Source organism: Nicotiana tomentosiformis, chromosome 7 (genome assembly GCF_000390325.3).
Source record: "Nicotiana tomentosiformis chromosome 7, ASM39032v3, whole genome shotgun sequence".
NCBI lineage: Eukaryota > Viridiplantae > Streptophyta > Magnoliopsida > Solanales > Solanaceae > Nicotiana > Nicotiana tomentosiformis.
In genome coordinates this window covers 107,868,631-107,894,932 of record NC_090818.1, presented here as the reverse complement: position 1 = coordinate 107,894,932, position 26,302 = coordinate 107,868,631, and the positions used below count along the sequence as shown (strand labels likewise).

Here is a 26,302-nt window from a genome sequence, read left to right as displayed (position 1 = left end):
TAATTTTATATGTTGTAGTTGATTTTATTGAAGAATAAAATGTTAATTGATAAGTAATTTTCACTAACTTAAGGTTCTCATACGATACAAACTTCTAGAAAAGTTGTTAATTTATCAAAAGTCAATGAATGCCAAGATTTTGCTTATATACCAAACTTAGAGTAGCAACTTTTAGTTGACTTAAAAGTCTTACATATTAGCTAGCATTAAAAAGCCTTTTCAAGAAAAAATTAAAATGTTTATATTAATAATAATTATATTTTTTTTCTGAAATGGAGTATATTGTCAAAGCCTAAAACGTGGATCAATATTTTTTATTTAGGGATTTGCGCTTTTAAAATAGTATAGTTTAGAAGAAATTGATAAATAAGGAAAGTACTTTGTTGATTAATTTATTTTTTAAAATATCTAATTGAATTGCCAAAGAATAAATTTGTTGTACATCTATAAATTTATAAACTCCATTCAATATATACTTATTTATCCTCCTTTTTATATCTATATTTTTGAAACATGGGGTCAAAATTATCACTTATGGGCGTTCTCTCTCGATCTACACAAGATAACGTACTATTTTTTCATGGATTCCAATTGACCCAACAAAACATTTATTAATTCTTTTAGGAAAATAAAGGACTCATAAAAATAAAAGAAATTGAAAGTGAGAGAAAATTTTAATGTGATTTTCATGTGTTATTTTTTTATTACAAATATATTTATATTATATAGTTCAAATAAGAAAGAATTTAATGTACAAATTTTAGTTAATTTTAAAGTCCAAATATTAAAATATAATTAGATGTCTATTCCTAAATATTAGAAAAATACTTAAAAGACCATTTTGTTTAGTGTAAAAAATTTATAAATAAGTCAGATACGAAATTAATTAAATCCAAAATATACAAAAATTATATGAAAATTAACGGAAGTTTGTAAGATAAAGAGAACATAAATTCAATTACCTTATATTCTAGACCAAAATTATTATCGAAAAGAAAACTTCCAAATGATGGCTTACAACATACTAAACTTGTAACAGATGGCTACAAACACCACATACAAATTAAAGACAGTGTATAATATAAATTGTTTGATATTATATTCAAAATTCTAATAAAATACGTGAATACAAAATTCAACTACTAATATAAAATTTACAAATGCGTGAATGCAAAATTTAACTACTAATATAAATAAGTGCATGCAAAATTCAATTATTAATACAATTGTTTTCTTTAAAGAAAGAGAACTTAAAACCCTTTACGTGAATGCAAATTAAAATTTAACTACTATTTTAAATTTTACAAATTGAACATAAAATTCAACTATTAATATAAATACGTGCATGCAAAATTTAACTAATACAAAGCTTTTTGCTCAAAGAAAGGGAAGCCGAAACCCTTAGTATTGTGTTGCTCGAACAAGAATTGTTTTGAGGATGAAACCTAAAAGGAGACTAAATATAGATGGAGTTAAAATCTTTCCTAGTTGTATAATGGATTTGAACGAAAAGTTTTCCTAGTATGCAGTGTACGAATTTTTTTCTAGATTGTTATATGGAAAACAATTAATTAGGGAAATAATTTATGGAAATAATTAGATGACTATTCCTAAATAATAGAGAATTAGTTAAATGACTATTTTTAATATTAGAAAAATAATTAAATGACTATTTTATCCAATATAAATTTTATTTTTAAAGGGTAAAAGAGAAACGACATTTCGCTAAGGGCCTTTGTGCTTTTAATATAATATTAATTAATTAATATTAATATTAACATAGATATAGATATAAATATAGATATAGATTTATATATAATTGATAAATTGTATATCAAATTGTAATTAAGTTAAAACCTCTCTCATAGGATTATATAAGTTTTTAATAAGGTATAATTAGGTAAAAATTCCTAAGAAAATTCAATTTGCTTCTTCTATGACTTATTAGCAGTTTTTATTTTATGGAATTTCATTATTTTTATCGTTAGTGATACTATATTTTTGTATAATGTCATGACTCATCTCATATTTTATATTTATTTATTAAAAAATATTATATAATTATTTTTTCTTATTAGGATAGAAAAAATATTTGGAGCACTAGTTATATATTTTTTATTGTAGAGACCTCACCGAAAGGAAATCAAAAATTTCGAGATTAAGAAAATTCACTTTTGCTGATTTGGTTATAAAATTTAGCAAACTGACACAATAAATTTGGTTTGATAAATAAAAAACTGAAAACGACCTGATTTATGTACACCCCTAATTATATATATATATATATATATATATATATATATATAAAGTAGGACTTAATTCGACATTTTAAAGTTGATAAAATGAAAAAACAAAAAGAAAGTAATCGCCAAATTTGATAGTCGGAGGACCAAATTGCATTATGTACAAAATTCGAGAGAAAACACTCGAAGTGGGTGCGGTATATATATTGCCTACTGGGGCAAAGAATAACTCGGGCTCCCCTTTTTATTGTCTTTTCTTCTTCTACAAGACTACAAAGCACTAGCAATTCTTCTTTCTACTCAGTCGAAGCTCCTAAACGATACTCTTCTTCTCACATCATTTCCATAACAATGGCGACGGAGCAATCGGTTATGGCAGTAATACGGGCCTCAAGGCCCACTTTCCGTCAAGCCCACGATAAGGTAGCTTTCGCGGTGCACGCTGCGTTCCTTGCTTCTGGGTTTGTTCTCCACGCCACTGGGCCTTCCGCCTCCACCGATGACGCTCTCTCTTCCTCCTCCACAGGTACGTTTTTTTGTCGTATTCTAAGTTTTCGGCTTTCCCATTTTCTCTTTGTTTTTAGGGTGTTAGTATTATTTGAATTTTGGTATTGGGTTTTTGATATTCCAGTTATGAACTTATTTAATTAGAGTTTTTAGAGTGAAATTTTTGTGCTTTATGTATTTTTCTTTCCTTTTGATAGTTCTTCAACTTGGTTAACTGCAATTTTAGAATTGTGAGTACTATTCTGTACATTTCCTGAGCCATAGGATCAAATTTGAATATTTGAGTGCTAGTGATTGTTCTTATTTAGAAGTTCAAGGTTTTGGTCAATAATGAATATTATTAAAAAGAGAGGGGCTATTGGGTTTTGGTCTAGTGGTAAAAAATTGCAGCACATGATGTGTGTGTGTGTGTGTGTGTGTGGGGGGGGGGGGGGTAGGTGCACGTCACAATTCGGATCCTGTTGTATAAAAGCCTGGTATTTAAGCAAAGAAGGATAGAGGGGCAGGCTCTGATAACGACAAGGTCGGGAATCCAAACTAGAGTAAGAATTTGAAAAGTAAATGCGGAAGCAATAACAATAAGGAATTGAACAACTAGAACTAAAGGGCAGAAAATAAAGGATATGGAAAAATTCAAGGAAAGAATTCCAAGAACGCAAGTTCTATAGCCTTGACAAGATCAAAGCAACAACGTCTTGATTTATTGAAGAAATCAAACGCCTTTACTTAAAAGCAAATCAAAACAATAGATTCGGATCTTGACCGCTTTACGAGTAACTTGAGACAACAATTAATAACTAGTATTAATCGCCTTCTAAGAATACCACAAAGAAATCAAAGATATCACAATAGAGAAGTAATCTTACTACCTTGAACTATGAACTAGTAAAGGTTGAAAGATAAATCTCAAAGCACAAGTAACAAAGGTTCAAAAGAACTCTCAAAGTATGATATACTTAATCAATAATCAAGTGTCTCAATGAATGAGAAGAACTCCTTATTTATAGGAGTACTAAGGCACAAAAAGTCCTTAAAATTAGGTAGGGTGGTTGCTAAGGCATAAAAAGTCATTACAATTAGGTAGGGTGATTGCTAAGGAGTAAGAAAAGTCATTACAATTAGGTGGGGGCGGCCAAATCCCTTTGGGGCAGATTTGGACCTTAAAACTACTAGTTTGGGCCATTGATTTGGACTCCAATTGGGCTCCCTTTGAAACACCCCTTTTTGGACCTCTTTTAAGCTCATTTTGAGCCCCTTTGGTGGACTTCAAGGGCTGATTTGGTGGCCCAATCTTCCTCCTATTGGACTTCAATTTGGATCACCAAATAATTGTAAAACTTGGATAATTCATCTACTTTGGGCTTGAGCTCTTCCTCTACAATTAAAAGCTTCTTTATTTGCCATTGAAGTCCAACAACCTTAGAGTGCAACTCTTTAGCTTGAGATCTTGTAAATGGCCTTGGAGCATCCAAAACTCTATCCTTGTCCTTGATGCTATCATTCCCCTCTTCTTGAAAAGAATTCGTCCCCGAATTCGATCCTACATCAAACAAAGACAAGTCAGCAACATTGAATGTAACACTTACTTGGAACTCACCAGGTAGGTCTAGCTTGTAAGCATTGTCTCCAATCCTTTCAAGGACTTGAAATGGGCCATCTCCTCTAGGGTGCAACTTTGACTTCCTTTTGGAGGGAAATCTCTCCTTTCTAAAGTGAACCCAAACTAAATCTCCAGGTTTAAAAATTACTTGTTTTCGACCCTTATTCTTTCTCAAGGCAGTTTGCTCATTTTTCTTCTCAATTGCAAGCCTTGTTTGTTCATGAATTTTTTTCATCATCTCAGCCTTTGTCCTACCATCAAGATTAACAATATCATTAGTAGGTAATGGTAATAAATCAAGGGGAGTGAAGGGATTAAAACCATAAACAACCTCAAAAGGAGACATACCTGTAGAAGAATGGATTGTTCTATTGTAAGCAAATTCAATCATAGGTAAGTGAGCCTCCCAAGAAGTTAATTTACCTTTCAAAACAGCCCTCAACATGTTTCCTAAGGTTCTATTAACTACTTCAGTTTGTCCATCAGTTTGTGGGTGACAAGAAGTAGAAAACAACAATTTAGTGCCTAACTTCCCCCAAAACACACGCCAAAAGTGGCTCAAAAACTTAGCATCCCTATCACTAACAATAGTTCTAGGTATACCATGCAATTTGACCACTTCTTTTACAAAAAGATCAGCAACATGTGAAGCATCATTAGTCTTTAAACAAGGAATAAAACGAGCCATTTTGGAGAACCTATCTACCACAACATATATACTATCCTTACCATACCTTGTTCTAGGCAAACCTAACACAAAATCCATAGAAATATCAATCCAAGGTGAAGTAGGAACAGGTAGTGGCGTGTAAAGACCATGTGGTAACACTTTAGATTTAGCTTGTTTACATTCCAAACACTGTGCACACATTCTTTCAACATCTTTTCTCATTCCAGGCCAAAAGAATTTTTCAGCAAGTATGTCTAGCATCTTTAGGACTCCAAAGTGACCCATAAGCCCTCCACAATGTGCTTCCCTTACAAATACTTCACGTAAAGAGCAATTAGGGATACACAACTTATTTTCCTTAAAGAGAAACCCATCTTGGAGGTTAAACCTCTCAAAAGGACCCAACTTACAATCTGCAAAAATCTTTCTAAAATCAACATCATTAGCATAAAGTCCCTTGATTTGATCAAAACCCATCAATTTAGAAGTCAGGGTAGAAACTAAGACATACCTTCTTGAAAGTGCATCCGCAACAACATTCTCTTTCCCTTGTTTGTAAGAAATTACATAAGGAAAAGTTTCAATGAATTCAACCCACTTAGCATGCCTTCTACTAAGCTTACCTTGACTCTTCAAGTATTTCAAGGATTCATGGTCAGTTTTAATGACAAACTCTCTTGGCCACAAGTAATGTTGCCATGTGGCTAAAGCCCTTACCAAAGCATATAGCTCTTTGTCATAAGTGGAATAGTTCAATGTGGCTCCACTCAACTTCTCACTAAAGTAGGCAATAGGTTTAGAATCTTGCATCAAAACAGCACCTATTCCTTTGCCAGAAGCATCACATTCAATTTCAAAAGATTTAGAAAAATCAGGCAATTGTAACAATGGAGCAGAACATAACTTTTCTTTCAACAAGTTAAAAGCGTCATCTTGTTCTTTTCCCCATGTAAAAATCTTATCCTTTTTAATAACTTCAGTTAAAGGAGAAGCAATGGTGCTAAAGTCTCTCACAAACCTCCTATAAAAACTAGCAAGTCCATGAAAACTCCTAACTTCAGTTACACTCTTAGGTTTTGGCCATTCTTTTATTGCTTTAATTTTCTCTTCATCAACCTCAACTCCTTTAGAACTAACCACAAAACCCAAAAAAATCACACGATCCACACAAAAAGTACACTTTTTAAGATTAGCAAATAAGAGTTGCTTTCTAAGAACTTCAAAAACTTGTTTTAGGTGTTCTACATGCTCTTCTAAAGTGTTAGAAAAGATCAAGATATCATCGAAGTACACCACAACAAATTTTCCATGAAAATCCTTAAAGATATGATTCATTAATCTCATGAAAGTGCTAGGTGCATTAATCAAGCCAAAAGGCATAACTAACCACTCATAAAGCCCATATTTGGTCTTAAAAGCAGTTTTCCATTCATCTCCAGGATTTATTCGAATCTGATGGTAACCACTTTTTAGATCAATTTTAGAAAAGATTTTGGATCCATGTAATTGATCCAACATGTCATCAAGACGAGGAATAGGATGGCGATACTTTACCGTTATCTTGTTGATTGCTCTATAATCCACGCACATCCTCCAAGTTCCATCCTTTTTGGGTACCAATAGGACAGGAACAGAGCAAGGGCTCATGCTCTCTCTCACAAAGCCTTTCTCAAGCAGCTCCTTTGAAGCTCTTTTGTCTCTTCTGGATTACTCGTATAAGCAGGCCTATTTGGGATTTGTGATCCAGGCACGAAATCAATTTGATGCTCAATGCCACGTAAAGGTGGCAATCCATTAGGAATATCTTCAGGAAAGACATCTTCAAAATCCTGCAAAAGAGAAGAAATATTACTTGGCAAAGAAGAAGTTAGTAAGTCATAATTAATCAAAACTTCTTTGTAAGTAAGTAGTATTATGGGCAACCCCTCTTTCCTTGTATTTAAATACTCTTTGGCTTTTATATAAAAACTCTCTTTTTTTATTTCCTTAGCCTCTTTCCTCTCACCAAGACTTTCTATTTTTTCATTCAAGCCCCTTTTTATCTCTTCTCTCAAATTGTTGCCCTCTCTCTCTTTCTCTCGGCCATCTCTCTTTTTTTCCAACTCTTGGCCTCCTTTCTTTTCTTTTTCCTCAAGCTCACTTTTTATCCCTCCCCTTGGTTTTCCCATTGTTTCCCTTAATCTCTTTTGATCTTCAAACACTTGAGAAGGAGATAAAGGTGCAAGAGTAAATTTCCTGCCATTTAGCTCAAGAGAATATCTATTCTTCCTTCCATCATGAAAAACATTCCTATCATACTGCCAAGGACGACCCAGTAAGATATGACAAGCTTGCATAGGGACTATGTCACAAAGAATATCATCCTCATATCTACCAACATTGAATGAAATCATGCATTGTTTGTTTACCTTTAGTTCACCACTATCATTTAACCATTGGAGTCTATAGGGAGTAGGGTGTTTCATGCATGCAAGTCCCAATTTTTCCACAAAGTATGAACTCACCACATTAGCACAACTACCACTATCAATGATCATAGAACAAGTTTTCCCCTTTATCCCACACCTAGTATGGAATATATTCTCCCTTTGTTCTTCACTATTGCTTCCCAAATTGATAGTCATAATCCTCCTAACTACCCCAATCATGCCATCATTAGGTAGTTCTATATCATCATCATTACTCACATCTCCCTCTTCTTCTCCCTCACTTTTTTCACTCTCATATCCTCCATCTTCTCTAAGAATGATGTTTCTTCTACTTGGACATTCATGCATCATATGTCCCCTTCCTTTACATTTATGACACTGAATAGAACTAGAAGGTGTAAAAGGTTTAGGGTTAAAGGTTTTACCTCCATCTTTGTTCTCAAATTTACCTTTATCCTTGTCTTCTTGAGGTCTAGAAGAACTCTTCATCTCTTGATTCGACCATGGCTTCTTGGAGATGGTGTTTGACCGACCTTTCCATGAGCTAGCTTGCTTTCTTTTATTTTGATTTTCTACCTTTACAGACAAATCAACTAACTCATCTATTGTTACATATTGTTGTAATTCTACTACATCAGCTATTTCCTTATTTAAACCATTTAAAAACCTAGCCATTGTAGCCTCTTCTTCCTCCATACAATTAGCTTGGATCATAGCCATATCCATAGCCTTAAAGTACTCATCCACAGATATGGACCCTTGCTTCAATGTTTGAAGGCGTTGTTGTAGCTCTCTTTGAAAGTGAGATGGTATGAATCTCTTTCTCATCACCTTCTTCATCTCAGTCCAAGTAGCAATTGATGCTTGTCCTTCTTGCAATCTGTCCCTAGTAAGCTTTTTCCACCAAATAGCAGCATAGTCAGAAAACTCAACAATAGCAAGTTTAACCTTCTTACCCTCAGAGTAGTTGTGGCAGTCAAATATGGTTTCAACCTTTCTCTCCCAATCAAGGTACAAGTCTTGATCCCTTGTTCCCTTGAAAGATGGCATCTTCATCTTTATACTACTTATATTATCATCTTCTACTCTACCTCTTTGTCCCCTCCTATCTCTTCCCACCCTATCAAAATCGATATCATTAAAATCATCTATTGGGTTTTCTTGATTTACAATGGGAGCAAGGGGTACATTTCTCCTAGCTTGGGGCCTAACATTATTTTCCCTTCTAAGTTCAGCTATTGTATCATTTTGCTCAGCAATGATGTCCCTCATCTCTTGGAGTTGCAAATTCCACCTTTCGAATTGTTGATGCATAGCTTGCAAGGTAAAATCATTTCTTGCTTTGATTTCGGCTTATTGGAGAACCTTTCGTTCATCATCACTACCTGTATGTGACATCTTAAATAATAAAACTATATCAGAAAATTGATTTTTTTCCTCAATTGTTCTCACACACACTTTGCCTTTTTTTTCTCTCTCGAAATAACCTTTGAACGAAATACTTTGTAGATTTATAGTTAAACCCAACTCGTATAAAGTTCTTAGTAGTAAAATATAGATTTTTGGGGAACAAATGAAAGAAGAACCAAATCCTAGAACTATTAGGCTCGGTTGAAACAAGACACGAACAAAAAGGAAATGATTATATATTTAGATTAGAAATGTAAGAAAAATTGAATTTTTGTCTTATCTTTGAAATCTGGGATCCCCTCTTCTTGTTTCCTTTGATAGTTTTTGGAAACAAATTAGATACAAAAGAAAGTTCCTAGAGAGCAAGCAATTTTTTTTTTTAAAATTGATTTTCGTTTTTTTTGTTTGTTTTTTTTTTTTTTACTTTTTTTTTCCGCTCTTAGTACTCAAGAAATCCCCAGAATTATCAAGAACGAAACCTTGATAGAACCGTTCTGATACCACTTGATAACGACAAGGTCGGGAATCCAAACTAGAGTAAGAATTTGAAAAGTAAATGCGGAAGCAATAACAATAAGGAATTGAACAACTAGAACTAAAGGGCAGAAAATAAAGGATATGGAAAAATTCAAGGAAAGAATTCCAAGAACGCAAGTTCTATAGCCTTGACAAGATCAAAGCAACAACGTCTTGATTTATTGAAGAAATCAAACGCCTTTACTTAAAAGCAAATCAAAACAATAGATTCGGATCTTGACCGCTTTACGAGTAACTTGAGACAACAATTAATAACTAGTATTAATCGCCTTCTAAGAATACCACAAAGAAATCAAAGATATCACAATAGAGAAGTAATCTTACTACCTTGAACTATGAACTAGTAAAGGTTGAAAGATAAATCTCAAAGCACAAGTAACAAAGGTTCAAAAGAACTCTCAAAGTATGATATACTTAATCAATAATGAAGTGTCTCAATGAATGAGAAGAACTCCTTATTTATAGGAGTACTAAGGCACAAAAAGTCCTTAAAATTAGGTAGGGTGGTTGCTAAGGCATAAAAAGTCATTACAATTAGGTAGGGAAAGTCATTACAATTAGGTGGGGGGCGGCCAAATCCCTTTGGGGCAGATTTGGACCTTAAAACTACTAGTTTGGGCCATTGATTTGTACTCCAATTGGGCTTCCTTTGAAACACCCCCTTTGGACCTCTTTTAAGCTCATTTTGAGCCCCTTTGGTGGACTTCAAGGGCTGATTTGGTGGCCCAATCTTCCTCCTCTTGGACTTCAATTTGGATCACCAAATAATTGTAAAACTTGGATAATTCATCTACTTTGGGCTTGAGCTCTTCCTCTACAATTAAAAGCTTCTTTATTTGCCATTGAAGTCCAGCAACCTTAGAGTGCAACTCTTTAGCTTGAGATCTTGTAAATGGCCTTGGAGCATCCAAAACTCTATCCTTGTCCTTGATGCTATCAGGCCCATTTATCCACGAGTTTTGAGCCGTGCTTTACTTATTTCTTATTCCTAAAGACTAGAATTGAGAAATTTTACTATTTTGATAAAAATGAATAGAGGAACTTTATAGAGAAACAAGATCCAGAAGAGGTTACTGCATTTTAGTCTGTCCGTACCTGGTTAAAACAGAGGAAAGAGGAGTATCTGCCTTGATTAAACTCTTGTTCCTTTGTACATCTGCATTGGTGTCAATGATTATTGGAAGCTTCAGTTTCTGTTGATATGCCATTATTTTCGCTTCCACCTTTTCTTTTGCAGTTTGTTTTTGAGATTTTCAGGTTATTTCGGATAACTTCTGTGTAATTAGGAATGATTAGGATGCATCATATGTATTTGCAATGATTGTGTCTCTTTCTTTTGAGTAGATGAGGTAGGGATTGATCATTGGAATGAATTTGAGGATAGTTATGCCTTTGTGTATTCAAAGCCTGAGAAGAGCTCCAAAAAAGTGTTGGTGAAGTGCCTTGCAATGAACAATAAGCTGCTTATAGATACACTTAGGGATGGCGATAACGAGCCTCTTCATCTTGAGCTAAGGTAAGTTCCTTTCTTTTTTTCTTTCTTTTTATTTACATCAAAAATCCTCCAGCTCTTCCCTTATGACCCCTAAACCAGTGCAAGGAGAAAGCATCTTTTTCCCCTTCCGTTGCTAGTTGAAGAAGGGACTACGTTCTGAGTGTTCCGTTTTTTTTTATTTGTAACGTTCTGAGTGTTCTAATTGATCCATTGGTAATTTGCAGCGTCGAGGACTACATTGTCGAAGAAGGGGGAACGAATTACAATGCCCAGTTCAAAAATTTGGGTAAGCTGGTAGGTGAACTAAACAAAGAAGTCCTTAGTAAATATAGTGGTTCTTCTGTGGCGAATTCCTCTACTCAGACTTCAAGGTATGTGCCATTGGTTTGGTTTTCAACTTGTACTTTGGACTTTGGAGATGTGACAATTAAATTCATAAGTTACAATTCCCTGTATGCAGCTCTGGAAAAGGAGGACTCGAAGACCAGCCTAGTGCTGAGCGCAGATCTGATTACCCATATCAGCCTGGAAGTTCTTTTCCCTTAGGGTAATGTCAAAGAAAAGAGATTTGTTCTTATTCCTGTCAATAATTATTGATATATACCTTGATATGTAGTTTATTGGTGGTTCATACCTAGATACATGGCGTAGATCCTCAATTCATTGGAAAACAATTTTTCTGAATCTCACTTTACATGAATTGCATCATCATATTATGTGAGGTATGATTGTATAATGCTCCTCTACCTTGGTATCTTTAACTTGAGATGTGTATACCTTGAAAGACAAGAAAATGGAAGGATTCCAAGCTATACGTTTTTGTTAGAGGTGGAAGATGGAAAGCTGCCAGTCTCCTCCTCGCCTCCTCTTGATTCCCTGTACTTGTTCCATCTGTACAAACTTGGATTATGTTCTTTCTTCCCTTTCCTTTAGGTCTGGGGAGGGGTGAGCTGATTGGGAGAAGACAACCTAGCCTGCTAGCCCTAGATACTATTCACCTCAAAGTACGCATTTCAAGTGGCCGTACCTTGGCGGCCACTTGCCTTGGAGGAGATATCTATACCTAGCTGGCAGTGCCTCTTCTTCAATTTCTCCTAATAGTTGTTCCTTTAGCTATTTGAGCCACACTGACACTAGCATGCACTCCGGGCTTTCCTTGTTCCTGGACTTTGTGATGTGAAAAGTTAGGCCTTTTGAAATCTTCTAAGCAGGCCCTTCTTTCCCCACATGATTGTTCCTTCATGGAACGTTTCTAATTTCAAGGACTAGAGAGATCTAGATTTTCAAGATCAGACAACAAAAGGGCTTGAAGGGATACAATGTGGCATGCTTACTTTAATTCAACTTGGATGAAGATTTTTTCCCATAAGGAAATAAGAGGTACTGGACGTGCCACGAAATATAAGAATCAAAAGTTGAAGTGAATCGTCAATGTTGGATGAACTTGAAAGCGGTTTTACTTTCTCACCTGATGTCAATAAAACTGGAATGGATGAAAGGCAGTGGATCAATTATATACCAAGGAAGAGCACGTCTGGGGCCTGCCCCAAATGAAGTAGCTTCCCCTGCCGCTGTCGTCCCCTTTCCATATCAAGAAGATGAGATCATGGGGGGTGACAGTGTAGAAAGCATCCAACAGCGGCCTTTGAGTTTGAGGAGAACAACCCCTCCTGTTGAGGTCATGCATCATACAACAGAACCGAATTGAAGCCGAAGACCTGTCGAGGTCAATGTCGATATTCTCAGGGTCATGTCTGGCCTTGATCCAGAAGGAGATTGGATGGGATGGGGAGCTCGGGCCCTCGAGAGCCACGGGACAAGTCTCCTTCGAATTCTGCAGTATACCTTTGTAAGCGCTAGGAGTTGAAGTTCATATTTTAACTGCAGTCAACGCCTAACTAGATAGACCGTTACTTTTCCAAGTCTAACTCGAAGTAGGGGGCCCTGTGGAAGGAATAACTGTTTCCCCTCATGTTCCATCCACAGGCCACATGTGGCATGAGTCTACTTGGGTGTTATCTGTTGTAGTCTTCCAACTTGATAAATATTCTCGAGCTCTGACATGGTAAATTCCCTGCCAGCTCATGTTTGTATTCATGCAAGAGCAAATTGGTAACTCCAGATATTAATTCCATCTCAGAACAGTCTCTCATCTTTCTCGTATGACAGACCTATATCCTTTACATACAACTAGCTTGATCATTTGAGATGTCAACCTTACACTAGCGGTATTTTGGTATTCCTTGATGCCTTACTCACTTCTAACGTCTCTGTATTGATCCTTGGGGGAGATTGCTCAGCTAGATCCTTGAACAATAGCCCTCTCGACTGCTGTTGGAGCTATAGCAGCGGTGATTTACTCTTTCTATTTTTTTCCCCGCCCTTTCCTCTTGTTTAGGTTCAGCTAGCCAAGCGGTTATCCTCCTCCTAGTCATTTGGCTTGTCTTAGGTTGGGGTCTCTGAAGAGGAGAGCTTTCGATTATCCTTTCTGTAAGAGATACCCACCCATTGTTCTTCTTTATATGGAAGTTATACTTCATCATTTGAGGATTCACTCCCAAACACCCCCCTCCCTCACCCTACTACTTTCGCAACCTATGTTGCAGGTTTGTCCCATAGGTTCTGTGGTGGTGATAGAATTAAATTTCCTCATAAAAAGCCTTTCACCCAGGCATCTCAGAAAATAATTTTAGGTGCTCAAGGATGTTCCTGTTCAAAGTTGGGATGTATTTGCTCTCCTGTCAGACTGGCAGGCTTTTCAAACACTTACGTGTCAAGCTCAAAGCTCTGTTTTTCTTCTGTATTTTCTCATACAAAGTCCTTACATAAATCTTCCACTCCTCTTAAGCAATTGCAGTGATTTTCTTCTCTTCCACTTACCACTTGTTTTAGTGCCTCTCCTTCTGAGATTATATTAGACTAAATAAAATGAAACCCCCAAGGGTGTGTTTCTAGGAAATCTTGATGTGTGTTTTACCACCTACAGCAGTATGTTGTTATTTAAGAGTTATTTGAGGGCTCTGTTTTTTTGCAAAGGGTTCAGATTTAGTTTGATTGTGGGCCTAAGTATGTGATTTGGTGATGAGCTGTTAATGGTCAGCTGTGGCCGTTATCAGTAGATTTTATAGGAAATAGATGGAAAAACTGAGAAGAACAGAAAAGAAAGCAGGTTCTTAGTATCAGTTGCGTAATAAATTTTCTCAATGAAAATCAGATTAGGGATCAAGGGAGGGAGGAGCAGGCGGACAGATATGCGATTGATCTCTATTTTTAGTTTCTGAGAGGAGGATAAGTTATACTTAGTAGTTAGGTAGCAGTAGGAGAGATCCCTTATGGTGGGATGGATTGTTCTCGAATTCTGGGCAGCATTCTCTCAAGTCACCAGAAATATGTATATTATTGGTTGTTGACCCCCCCCCCCAAAAAAAAAAACACACACACATACACTCTTCAGGCGTTTTAACTTGCGCATCGCAAAATGTTGTAAAGAGTTTCAAGCTCTGATATCATGTTTTATTGGAGGCGGTGGCACAGAATTTTTAACTTCCTACATTACATGGATTATACAGATATGTGGTTCCTCCCATTCCTGGCGCTGGTGGCAGCGATCTTTTCCCTGGGCCTGGTGCTGGAGTTTACCCAACCAGGTTTGTTATCTTTTTGTGTTTTCCCCTCTCATGTTGAATGGCACTTGCCAGTTGGTGTGTTCTGATTTTTGTACATGCTAATCTTGTCTTTACACCGTCCCTTTTCTGTCATTGTAGAGGCGAACCAGGAGGTGGGAGCATGCTTATAGGTGTGTGACTAGTTTTGTCTTAGTTCAGATAAAGAATTCCTAATTTTGTCTTTTGCCAACTGAGCTCTTTATGTTTTATGATGCAGGGCCTAGTGACCCTCGCTTTTTTGGTGGAATGGGTGGGGATCCTCGTTTACCTGGAGGACTGCCGTAAGTCTCTCTCTCTCTCTCTCTCTCTCTCATTTCAAAGATGGGAAATGCATATTGTAAGATTGAGTTATTTGGTCTTTTCATACAGGGGTGTTCCACCAGGTGCTCGTTTTGATCCGTATGGACCACCAGATGTTCCTGGCTTTGAGCCAGGTCGTTTTATCAGGTACTTTGATGCATATCTTGTGTCGGTTAGTTTTAGGTGAAATTCTGCTCTTCCCATCTAGTGTTTACTTGTTAGATGTAAACTCAAAATTGCTATAGCAAGGGGGAAATCTCTAAATCTCTATTTTTGTGCCTTGTGCCTTTCTCCTTGTAAAACTAAGAGTGTACATATTAAGTGCTCTTCTATTGAGTAACATGACGTAAAAATCTATTGTTTGCAAATTATTTTGTTGAATGAAAATAATCCAGCTTTGCAAGTTGCTTCTGAAAAAGGGAAACTAGTTATTTCAGCTCTATGGCTTCTGTTGCTTTTTTCCTCTTACTAATTTCATTTTAAAATCACATGCAGGGACCCGAGGAGGCCGGGAGGTGGAAGGCCTCATCCAGATCTGCCACATTTTGGTGGAGATTCGGACTTCATATAGGAGTTATGACTTTTCTGTTGTGACAGACAACTTTGGTGTTCTTTTTTTTTTGGTCGAATTCTTCTTTCTCACTGTTTTTGTTTTCCTAATCTTGTATATTGTGGATTTAGTATGCCTGATTGGTCAACGATGTGTATATAAGTCTTGCCAGCTTTATCTACGTTACAATTTGGCCAAGATTCTTGTTATTTGGTTTTGTTCATATTCTCACTGCTTTTCGTGGTGTTGTGACATTCCTTTTTGTCAATATGCTGTCTTCTTCTATTGGCTTAACGCTCCATTCATTCGTACAAGCAAAATTCATTTAGATATGTTACCAAGAATGGAAGTAACTGTTTCTTAATTTAAGAATCTTACGTGTAATAATCTGCTCTTCTCGTTGAACCTTTGCAGTAGTTCTACAAGCTTTATCTGCCAAGTATCGGTTGAGGATACTGCATTTGAAGACAACTTCAGCTAAATTGCCAAGAGGAATTGGTAGTAGTGGACTTGGCTGTTTCGGCCGGAGGGCATTAAAACTAACTGTAGACAACAAATTTGTGTCGACAAAATAATCGAGATCGAAAAATATTGCAACAATTGTAATATTTTATTTAAAATATTTGAGTGTTACATTCCTTATGAATCCTCTGATTTTTCTTTCCAATAGTAAATAAATTCAAGGGCCTTTGAGCTTGATCTTGAATCTATATTTGTTGCCACGAGCGATGATCTTGGATTCATCTAGCACGAACTTTGATTTGAACTCGTACTCCTTGAATCTTGATTTGTTCTTCGTTCTTGAGCTTGAACTTGATTTCTTGAACTTGAACTTGATTGCTTGAAGCTTGAAACTTGTAGAGAAATTTGTAGCGTTTGATCCACGAGCTCTTTCTTGCTTCTTGTTATAACTTTTGGTCTTTTTTTCTGAATTATGAAGACCCCTATTTATAGTTGTGAGAGAGAAGAGTTATGATAAGAACAAACTCTTTCTGACCAATCAAATTAAAGAGTGACAAGACCGCATTTGATTGGAAAGAACATGTCATTTGCACATGTGACGCGGTTTTATTGGCCTTTTAATTTGACTTGACATGCCTTGTCAATTTGACGCGTGGCATGATCCTATTGGCTCTTTTGTTTGATTTGGCGTGCCATGTCACTTGACACGTGACACCGAATTGAGCCTTTAGGAAGATGACATCTTGGGCTTAGTGGAGTGGGCTCATTACTTTTAGCCCAATTAAAAGGGCTAGCCCAATAGATTCAAGCCTATTTATTTAACCCATATGTATTGGACTTATATAATTAATTCAATTATATTAGCCCATAATATTTATTTGGCCAACTCTATTTTTCATTTAAAATATGAAGCATGTTATTTTATTGGATTTAACTCCGATAAAATTTATATACCTACAAATGCACCCTACTTCAAGGCTCGTCAAGATCTTTAAACTTTTGAACTTGATTTAGGGTCTCCACTCCTTAGTCTCCTTTTCCAACATAGGGTCTCCACTCCCTAGTTGATGATATTTTAGACATAGGGTTTCCACTCCCGAGTCTCCTTTTCCAACATAGGGTCTCCACTCCCTAGTTGATGTTTATTTTAGACATAAGGTCTCCACTCCCTAGTCTCCTTTTCCAACACAGGGTCTTCACTCCCTAGTTGACGTTATTTTAGACATATGATCTCCATTACCTAGTCTCTTTTCCAACATAGGGTCTCCACTCCCTAGTTGACGATATTTTAGACATAGGGTCTCCACTCCCTAGTCTCCTTTTCCAACATAGGGTCTCCACTCCATAGTTGATGTTTATTTTAGACATAGGGTCTCCACTCCCTAGTCTCTTTTCCAACATAGGGTCTCCACTCCCTAGTCTCTTTTATAACATATGGTCTCCACTCCCTAGTTGATGATATTTTAGACATAGGGTCTCCACTCCCTAGTCTCTTTTCCAACATAGAGTCTCCACTCCCTAATTGATATTTATTTTAGAAATAGAGTCTCCACTCCCCAGTCTCCTTTTCCAACATAGGGTCTCCACTCCCTAGTTGATGTTTATTTTAGAAATAGAGTCTCCACTCCCTAGTCTCTTTTCCAACATAAGGTCTCCATTCCTTAGTTGATTTTGTTTTATACATATGGTCTCCACTCTTTAGTCTCTTTTCCAACATATGGTCTCCACTCCTTAGTTGATGATATTTTAGACATAGGGTCTCCACTCCCTAGTATCTTTTCCAACATAGGGTCTCCACTCCCTAGTTGATGATATTTTAGACATAGGGTCTCCACTCCCTAGTCTCCTTTTCCAATATAGGGTCTCCACTCCCTAATTGATATTTATTTTAGAAATAGAGTCTCCACTCCCTAGTCTCTTTTCCAACATAGGGTCTCCACTCCTAAGTTGATTTTGTTTTAGACATAGGGTCTCCACTCCCTAGTCTCTTTTCCAACATATGGTCTCCACTCCGTAGTTGATGATATTTTAGACATAGGGTCTCCACTCCCTAGTTGATTTCATTGTAGACATAGGGTCTCCACTCCCTAGTCACTTTTCCAACATAGGGTCTTCTCTCCCTAGTTGATTTTATTTTAGAGATAGAGCATTCACTCCCTAGTCACTTTTCCAACATAGGGTATCTACTCCCTAGTTGATTTTATTTTTGACATAAGGACTCCACTCCCTAGTCGCTTTTCCAACATAGGGTCTCCACTCCCTAGTTGATGATATTTTAGACATAGGGTCTCCAATCTCTAGTCGCTTTTCCAACATATGATCTCCACTCCCTAGTTGATTTTATTATAGACATAGGGTCTCCACTCCCTAGTCGTTTTTCCAACATAGGGTCTCCGCTCCCCAGTTGATTTTATTTTAGACATAGGGTCTCCCCTCCCTATTCGCTTTTCCAACATAGGGTCTCCACTCCCTAGTTGATTTTATTTTAGACATAGGGTCTCCACCCTAGTCACTTTTCCAACATAAGGTCTCCACTCCATAGTTGATTTTATTTTAGACATAGGATCTCTACTTCCTAGTCTCCTTTTCCAACATAGGGTCTCCATTCCCTAGTTGACGGTATTTTAGACACAAAGTCTCCACTACCTAGTCTCCTTTCCAACATAGGGTCTCCACTCCCTAGTTAATTTTATTTTAGACATAAGGTTTCCACTCCCAGTCTCCTTTCACAACATAGGGTCTCCACTCCCTAGTTGACTTTATTTTAGACATAGGGTCTCCACTCCATAGTCTCTTTTCCAACGTAGGGTCCCCACTCCCTAGTCTCCTTTTCCAACATAGGGTCTCCACTCCCTAGTTGATATTTATTTTAGACATAGGGTCTCAACTCTCTAGTCTCCTTTTCCAACATAGGGTCTCCACTCCCTAGTTGATGTTCATTTTAGACATAGGGTCTCCACTCCCTAGTCTCCTTTTCCAACATAGGGTCTCCACTCCCTAGTCTCTTTTCCAACATAGGGTCTCCACTCCCTAATTGATGATATTTTAGACATAGGGTCTCCACTCCCTAGTCTCTTTTTCCAACATAAGGTCTCCACTCCCTAGTTGATGTTTATTTTAGACATAGGGTCTCCACTCTATAGTCTCCTTTTTCAACATAGGGTCTCCACTCCCTAGTTGATGTTTACTTTAGACATAGGGTTTTCACTCCCTAATTGATGTTTACTTTAGATATAGGGTTTCCACTCCCTAGTATCTTTTCCAACATAGGGTCTCCACTCCCTAGTTGATGATATTTTTGACATAGGGTCTCCACTCCCTAATTGATTTTAGTTTGGACATGGGATCTCCACTCCCTAGTCATTTTTTCAACATAGGGTCTTCACTCCCTAATTGATTTTATTTTAGACATAGGGTCTTCACACCCTAGTCGTTTTTCCAATATAGGGTCTCTATTCCCTAGTTTATTTTATTTTAGACATAGGGTCTCCACTCCCTAGTCGCTTTTCCAACATATGGTCTCTACTCTCTAGTCTCCTTTTCCAACATAGGGTCTCCACTCCCTTGTTGACGTTATTTTAGACATAGGGTGTCCACTACCTAGTCTCCTTTTCCAACATAGGGTCTCTACTCTCTAGTTGATTTTATTTTAGACATAAGATCTCCACTCCCTTGTTGATGTTATTTTAGATACAGGGTCTCTACTACCTAGTCTCCTTTTCCAACATAGGGTCTCTACTCCCTAGTTGATTTTATTTTAGACATAAGGTCTCCACTCCCTTGTTGACGTTATTTTAGACACATGGTCTCCACTACCTAGTCTCCTTTTCCAACATAGGGTCTCTACTCCCTAGTTGATTTTATTTTAGACATAAGGTCTCCACTCCCTAGTCTCCTTTTCCAACATAGGGTCTCCACTCCCTAGTGGACGTTATTTTAGACATAGGGTCTCCACTCCCTAGTTGATGATATTTTAGACATAGGGTCTCCACTCCCTAGTTGATATTTATTTTAGGTATAGGGTCTCCACTCGCTAGTCTCCTTTTCCAACATAGGGTCTCTACTCCCTAATTGATATTTATTTTAGACATAGGGTCTCCACTCCCTAGTTGATGATATTTTAGACATAGGGTCTCTACTCCCTAGTCTCCTTTTCCAACATAGGGTCTCCACTTCCTAGTTGATGATATTTTAGACATAAGGTCTCCACTCCCTAGTTGATTTTATTTTAGACATAGGGTCTTCACTCCTAGTCGCTTTTCCAACATTAGATCTTCACTCCCTAGTTGATTTTATTTTAGACATAGGATCTCCACTCCCTAGTCGTTTTTCCAACATAGGGTCTCCGCTCCCTAATTGATATTTATTTTAGAAATAGAGTCTCCACTCCCTAGTCTCTTTTCCAACATAGGGTCTCCACTCCCTAGTTGATATTTTCCTACATAAGGTGCACCAATCCTGAGTTGAAGCATCATTTTGACAAAAAGGAACACCATCCAAAAAAAAAAACAAATCATCATCATGATCTTTTCAGGCTACACCATTTCCGTCATTTTATTGCTTTCAATAAAGAGGTAGTTTAGAATTGTTTTACAATAATTCGCGAAATTTTCCTGGTGAAAACTGGGGTAGAAAAATTTCGTTTGTTTTTTTGTTTTAGTGTTTGAGCAGGTTTTACCTCAAGGCACTGGGTTCGAGATAACCAAAAAAAAAAGTCTCGACCCAAAATAAAGAAAGAGAAAAGAAATTAATCCATAAGACAAAAGTATATGAAAAGATGTGGACTGCTCAAAACATGGCTGAAATCACGAGCATCACATTCCCTGTTTTGATCAGAAAAAGCCGAAGAAGAATGAACTAGCACCTGCAGCTAGCAAGCATCAATGTTCAAATCAGAGTCTGCGTGAAGAACTAGTCAAGACTCAAGATCAAGTTCAGAAGACCTATAGATAGAAATCTTGTAACTCATAGCTGATAGGCTTGTTTAGTTCTTTTTCATTTTGATTTTGGTGTAATAAGGAGTTCAACAAGTAGTAACATCAGTAACAGTAGTGAAATCACAGCTTTCCGGTAGTCCCAGCTACCAAAACTTCCAGAACTACACTGACCTGATTCCTTTATAGCCAAGGATATGTAGATAACCTCTGAAGCAAGGTTCGGTCAAACATTTTGAAAAAACAAAATATGCTTCCCATGGAGTGTCAAACGGGCAAAAATTGCTCATAATTTCTCACTTTATCTTTGCTTAAAAATTCTTCATGTTCTCGAGCAAAGAGGGGCAACTGTGAGCACGTAATTTTTGCCCAATAAAAATTATTCCTAAAAATTCCAAAAAATTAGCTTTAAATTATTTTATAGAATTTTAATTTTTTTTACTTGGTTTGTTTTGTGCGCACTCATGTTTGATGCATTTTTAAGTAGCCTTTTAAATCCCATAGAAAATAAAAAAATATTTTGAATCTCTACATTTTTAGATTTTTATTGCATAATTAATTGCATTTGTAAAACACTTAAATACCAAAAATACATTAGTAACTTCACATGCATTTGTTAGCTATATGAATTAGTTAATTGTTAGAAAAATAGGTCATTAGGTTAATTTTGCAAATTAGTTGGAATTAGGAGTGTTAAATAAATTGGTTATTTATGAAAATTAAAAGAAAGGAAAGAAAGAGGCTATTTGCCTTGTCTTCAAATTGCGCCGGTGACCAGCAACCCAACGTTTTGCTCCAATTTTGCCCCTATCCCTCGGGAAAAAAAGGAGATGTGATAGCTCTGGCGACTCTGCTGGGGATCGAACCCAGAATCTCTCGTTCAGAGTTCAGAATTCGAGCTTAGAATAACTGTAATGCTTGGCTTTCTTGTGATTGTCTGATATTACTTGTTTGAGCCTAATATGTTAAATGCCGCTTTTTACCGCTTTGATATTGTTTGAAATGTATATAAAACTGTTACGAATCCCTTCTTCTCTCTAAGTCTTCTAAATCTTCTGGGAAGCGCACGCTGGCGTGACTTCTTTTCTGTTAGTGTCATACCCTAATTTAGAACGAGGATCAGATCAGTTACAAAGTCGGATGGCCTTTTGGTTCCCGGTACGTTGCCCTCCCGGCTCGAGTTGTCTGCTCGGGTAAGCCAGGTCAAGAACAACACATCCAAAATTCAAACCTAGAATGACATAACTTCATGCCGGATCCCTAGTAGGTACATTTATTTGCATCATGTGCATTTGACTTTGGGGACTCAACACTAGGGTTGGGTCCTCTAGGACAGGCGTACCCAAATTAAAAGATCATCCTGATGCATTTTACGTGATACGTGTGCGTTTATTTGTTTCGGCTTACATGTTGATCGACTACTAGAATAGGGAAAAAAAATCAAGAAAAACTAAGAGTGATGAAAGAAAAATTTACCCGGTTCTGAAAAATCCAGGTATTTGAAAAATTCCGAAACTCTGCCGAAATTTTAAAAAAAAAAGAGAAAGAAAAGTCATTTCAAAATGAGCCGATGTTTTCAAAAGTCATATTTTTTTCCTGTTATGTTAAAACTGACCGAACTACGCAGGTCTGATTCACACCGAATGTGAGATACGTAGGCAAAGACCCCAATTTTCAAAAAATATCAAAAATATTTTCCATTTCCTTAATTCCCTCTTTAGAATTCTTTTCTTAGAAAATCCAAAAAAAAAAAAACTAAGTCCAAAAATATTTTTCTTCTTTTCCGAAGTCTTGCATTCGATAAAAAAAAAAGAAAAAAAAAGTTTTTCAAATCAAAATCCAAAATATTTTCTTCCTTCTTTAGAATTCCTTCCTTTAAAAAAACAATTCAAAATTCCATAAAATGAAAAAACAAACTCCAAAAAAAACCATTATTTAAAAGTCTTTATAAAAAAAAAAGAAAAAAAGAAAAATGGGTCAGTCTATTCCCGGTATTTCCGAACTACGCAAGATCTGATTCATGCGACGTCATGATACGTAGGCAATCCCCATCGGATTCGATCATTGCCATCAAATAAACTGAGTGAAAAAAAAGAAGAAATAAAAAGAAAGAAAAGAGTGACAAAAATAACAAAGAAAACAAAGTGCGAAAAAAAGAAAGAAAGCAAGAGTGAAAGATCCAAAAAGAGAAATCTATGTTCAGTTTGACAAAGAAAACCGTGAAAAGTCTCCGTGAATATGCTGTCAAATGGCGCGAGCAAGCCGCCAGTGTAAAGCCTCAAATGGACGAAGCAGAAATGGTTACGGTCTTCCTACAGGCCCAAGAGGCAAACTACTTCCAGAACATGATGTCCGCTATAGGTAATCCGTTCACCGAGGCTATCAAAATTAGGAAAATGATCGAAAATATTTTAAAAACGGGCCGAATCTTGAGTCATGCTGCCTTTAAGGCCACATCACAGGCCGTTATGAATGGTTCAGGGGGTTTTGATGAACAAAAACGGGAGAGAAGAGGGAGCCATGATGGCTTCAAGCTCGAGGGGAGCCCGTAGGTCATTCAACTAATCATATATGCTTCCTAAGGTCCCACAACACTATTATCCCCATCAAGATGCTACTTATGCCGTGGCACCGCCTCCCTATGCGGTGATGAACGCGCCACCTTACATGTGGCCACAATATTATACACAAAATCGAGCTCCACCTACCAGAAATGTCCGTCCCTACCAAGCTCCATATAATCCCCAACCAAATGTTCCTCAATACAATCCTTGTCCAAGAGAGCCCCTCAGAAGGAATCAATCCATCCCTATTGGTGAATCATATTCAAGTTTATTTCAAAAGTTAATCGGGCTAGATTTGCCGCAGTCGGTGGCCCCGAACCGATCAAACCCCGAGTCCTCCTCGCACCAAGTTGATGCTAGATGTGAATACCACTCTGGAGCAGTGTGATATGATACCGAGGACTGTTGGACACTCAAAAGGGTAGTTGAAGAATTGATGATCCAACATGGAAAGCCACAGTAACCATTGCCGCGCCAGAAGAGAAACCTAAAAACGACCGCCAAACCTGAAAAGTTCTCTGTCAGATGGGAGTCTCGGTAGCTGGTCTTGCTATCTTTTCTGTATTTGGATTATTTCAGGGAGTAATCTGGATATTTTACTTCACTGCTTTGCTTTCTGATGTAAACCCTTGTATCTTAAAAAGAAAATTCAAATAAATAAAATTAATATTTCATCGTAACGATTGTCTCTTTTCTTAATCTTGTCACCTTTCTTATTCTCTTTTTAGTTCTGTTAATGCAGATTTTGATAGCATGATATGCTTGCGGACTTCATGCCCAGATCCTAAAACATTGTCAGACCTCTAAATAATGAATCAAGAAGCAGAATATTTTGAAGACAAGGCTTATAAGAAAATAAATAGAAAATTAGAACGAAGTTGAGATTCCCTCTCTTCGGATCATTGTTGAAGCCGAGATTGAGGATAAAGATTGGGTCAAGACCCGATTGGAATAATTAACTTTGATTGATGAAAATCAATTGGCCACAATTTGTCACGGGCAGCTATACCAACAAAAAATGTCCCGTGCCTACAACAAGAAAGTGCGGCACAGGAAATTTAAAGTGGGACAACTCGTTCTGAGACGTATCCTCCCACCTCATGAAGAAGCTATAGGAAAATTGGCTCCAAATTGGAAAGGTCCATACATTGTAACGAGAGTATTGCAAAAGAGAGCGTTGTACCTAGGAAGCATCAAAGGAAATATCCCTAAAACAACTGTCAACGCGGATGCAGTCAAAAGGTACTATGTTTGGCACTTTATGTAGCATTAATATTCTCTGATTGGGATGATGAAGACTTTCATTCTCGCTATCCAAACACTATCAACCCTTTGCTAGCCCTTTTGAGCCGGTTACCTTTCTTTGATTACCCTCTTTGGAACCTGAAAATGTTATTAAAAAAACAAGAAAGAAAAAAGAGGAAAAAAAAAAATAAGGAAGACAAAAAGAAAAATGAAAAAAAAGAAGAGGAAAAAGAAAGAGAAAAGAAAACAAAACAGAAGAAAAAGAAAAAGAAAAAGAAAAGAAAATCAAAAATAAAGTTCTTGAACTACACGCGACCTAATTTCCTTATAACCCGGGATATGTAGGCTGTCCACAACCAGGACTCGGTTGTACTCTCTTCACATTTCTTTGTTTCTTCCTTTTTGAATAACGTTATGGTCAAAAATTAGTCATACGACTCACCTTGTCTTTGCCTGAAAACTCTTCATGTTTTCAAGCAAAGAAGGGCATGTTGTGAGCACCTAATTTTTGACCATATTTAGATTCTTTTTAATCAATTTTAGTATCTAAATAGTTTTTAAGTTTAATATTGTTATTTTAGCTTTTGTTTCACCTTTTTATAGGTTTTATTTGAGAAAATTGGAAACCAACAAAAAGATTCATATTTTTTAGAATATTAATTTTTGTTCATTTGCAAAAGAAAAGAAAAACTCAAAAAAAATATGTTCTCAAGAGATACTTTAGCTAATATTTTATCCTTGTATTTTTCTTTATTTGTCTTAAAAGGAAAAGAATTTGAAAATGAAAAAAAACAAAAACAAGAGCCAAATAGAAATGGCCAAGCTGTAAAGATTCTTTTTGTTAATAGTAACAAACTTGGCACCTGCACATGGGCACGACAATATTATCTCATAGGTGCACATTCCATTTGATTCCTTCACAATGCACTTTCCTGGAAGCTTACCCACGACACTCCCAAGTCCCAATTCGCGTTGGCCAAGAAAACTCATTTACTATATATAATCCCTCACCTCACATTATATGGAGGAGAGCGCACACACTGCACAAAGGGGGGAACACCTGAAAAAAATAACAGAGTACTGAGAACAGAGAAAATAGATTTGGAAAAGGATAGAAAACGAGCAACAATTTCCTCTTCTTTCTTCCTCAAGAAAATCCAGTGAAAAACCTCCATTCTCACCATGTAAAAGCTCCAAAAAACTCAGCCTTCCTCCACCATACAAATCAGCCATTAGAGCTCTACAAAGCCACCAAAAGCCCGTTTCAATACCTGCGAAAACGCAGCAGCAACTCCTCACCAAAACTTCATCTTCCTCGCTTCATTTCGCCACCAAAAACACCTTGAAAACCCAGCTGAAACACAGCTCCAAAATACCCCCCAAAATGCAGCAAAATAGCCCCTATTATTCAGCCACCAAACAACTAAAAACCAGCCCCGAAACCCAGCAGAAAACGAACCCAAAATAGCTCCAAAAACCAGCCAAAAAACTCCATTAAACATCACCTTAGAGCAGTACCGTTTGCACATAAACAACAACACTTTGCCGAGTTCCTCGCATGGTTATGTTTTCGAGTCGAAGTTTTTTCGATGAATTTTGTTTATCCAAAAAATGGATAGAGTTGAATTTGTACGTAGTTCTAAGGGTATGTGGTATAACTTGACACAAATCATAAGAATGAATAGAAATAT

General features: G+C 36.8%; 1 protein-coding gene across 1 annotated transcript; it reads left to right on the top strand.

Annotated features, from left to right (window-relative positions):
- Positions 1–2,467: 2,467 nt before the first annotated feature.
- On the top strand, positions 2,468–15,674 carry LOC104085431 (probable proteasome inhibitor). Its single transcript, XM_070181815.1, has 9 exons — positions 2,468–2,769; positions 10,741–10,912; positions 11,116–11,262; positions 11,352–11,438; positions 14,461–14,538; positions 14,656–14,687; positions 14,774–14,837; positions 14,926–15,003; positions 15,352–15,674. Exons 1-9 carry the CDS (start codon positions 2,595–2,597, stop codon positions 15,425–15,427), a joined length of 909 nt encoding a protein of 302 aa, XP_070037916.1. The 5' UTR covers positions 2,468–2,594; the 3' UTR covers positions 15,428–15,674.
- The last annotated feature ends 10,628 nt before the right edge of the window (positions 15,675–26,302 follow it).

Excerpts from the sequence above, each read along its gene's own strand:
- LOC104085431 (XM_070181815.1), top strand. The coding sequence starts at position 2,595 with ATGGCGACGGAGCAATCGGTTATGGCAGTAATACGGGCCTCAAGGCCC. Across the intron at positions 14,539-14,655 it reads GCTGGAGTTTACCCAACCAG|AGGCGAACCAGGAGGTGGGA; the intron begins GTTTGTTATCTT and ends CTGTCATTGTAG. Across the intron at positions 14,688-14,773 it reads AGGTGGGAGCATGCTTATAG|GGCCTAGTGACCCTCGCTTT; the intron begins GTGTGTGACTAG and ends TTTATGATGCAG.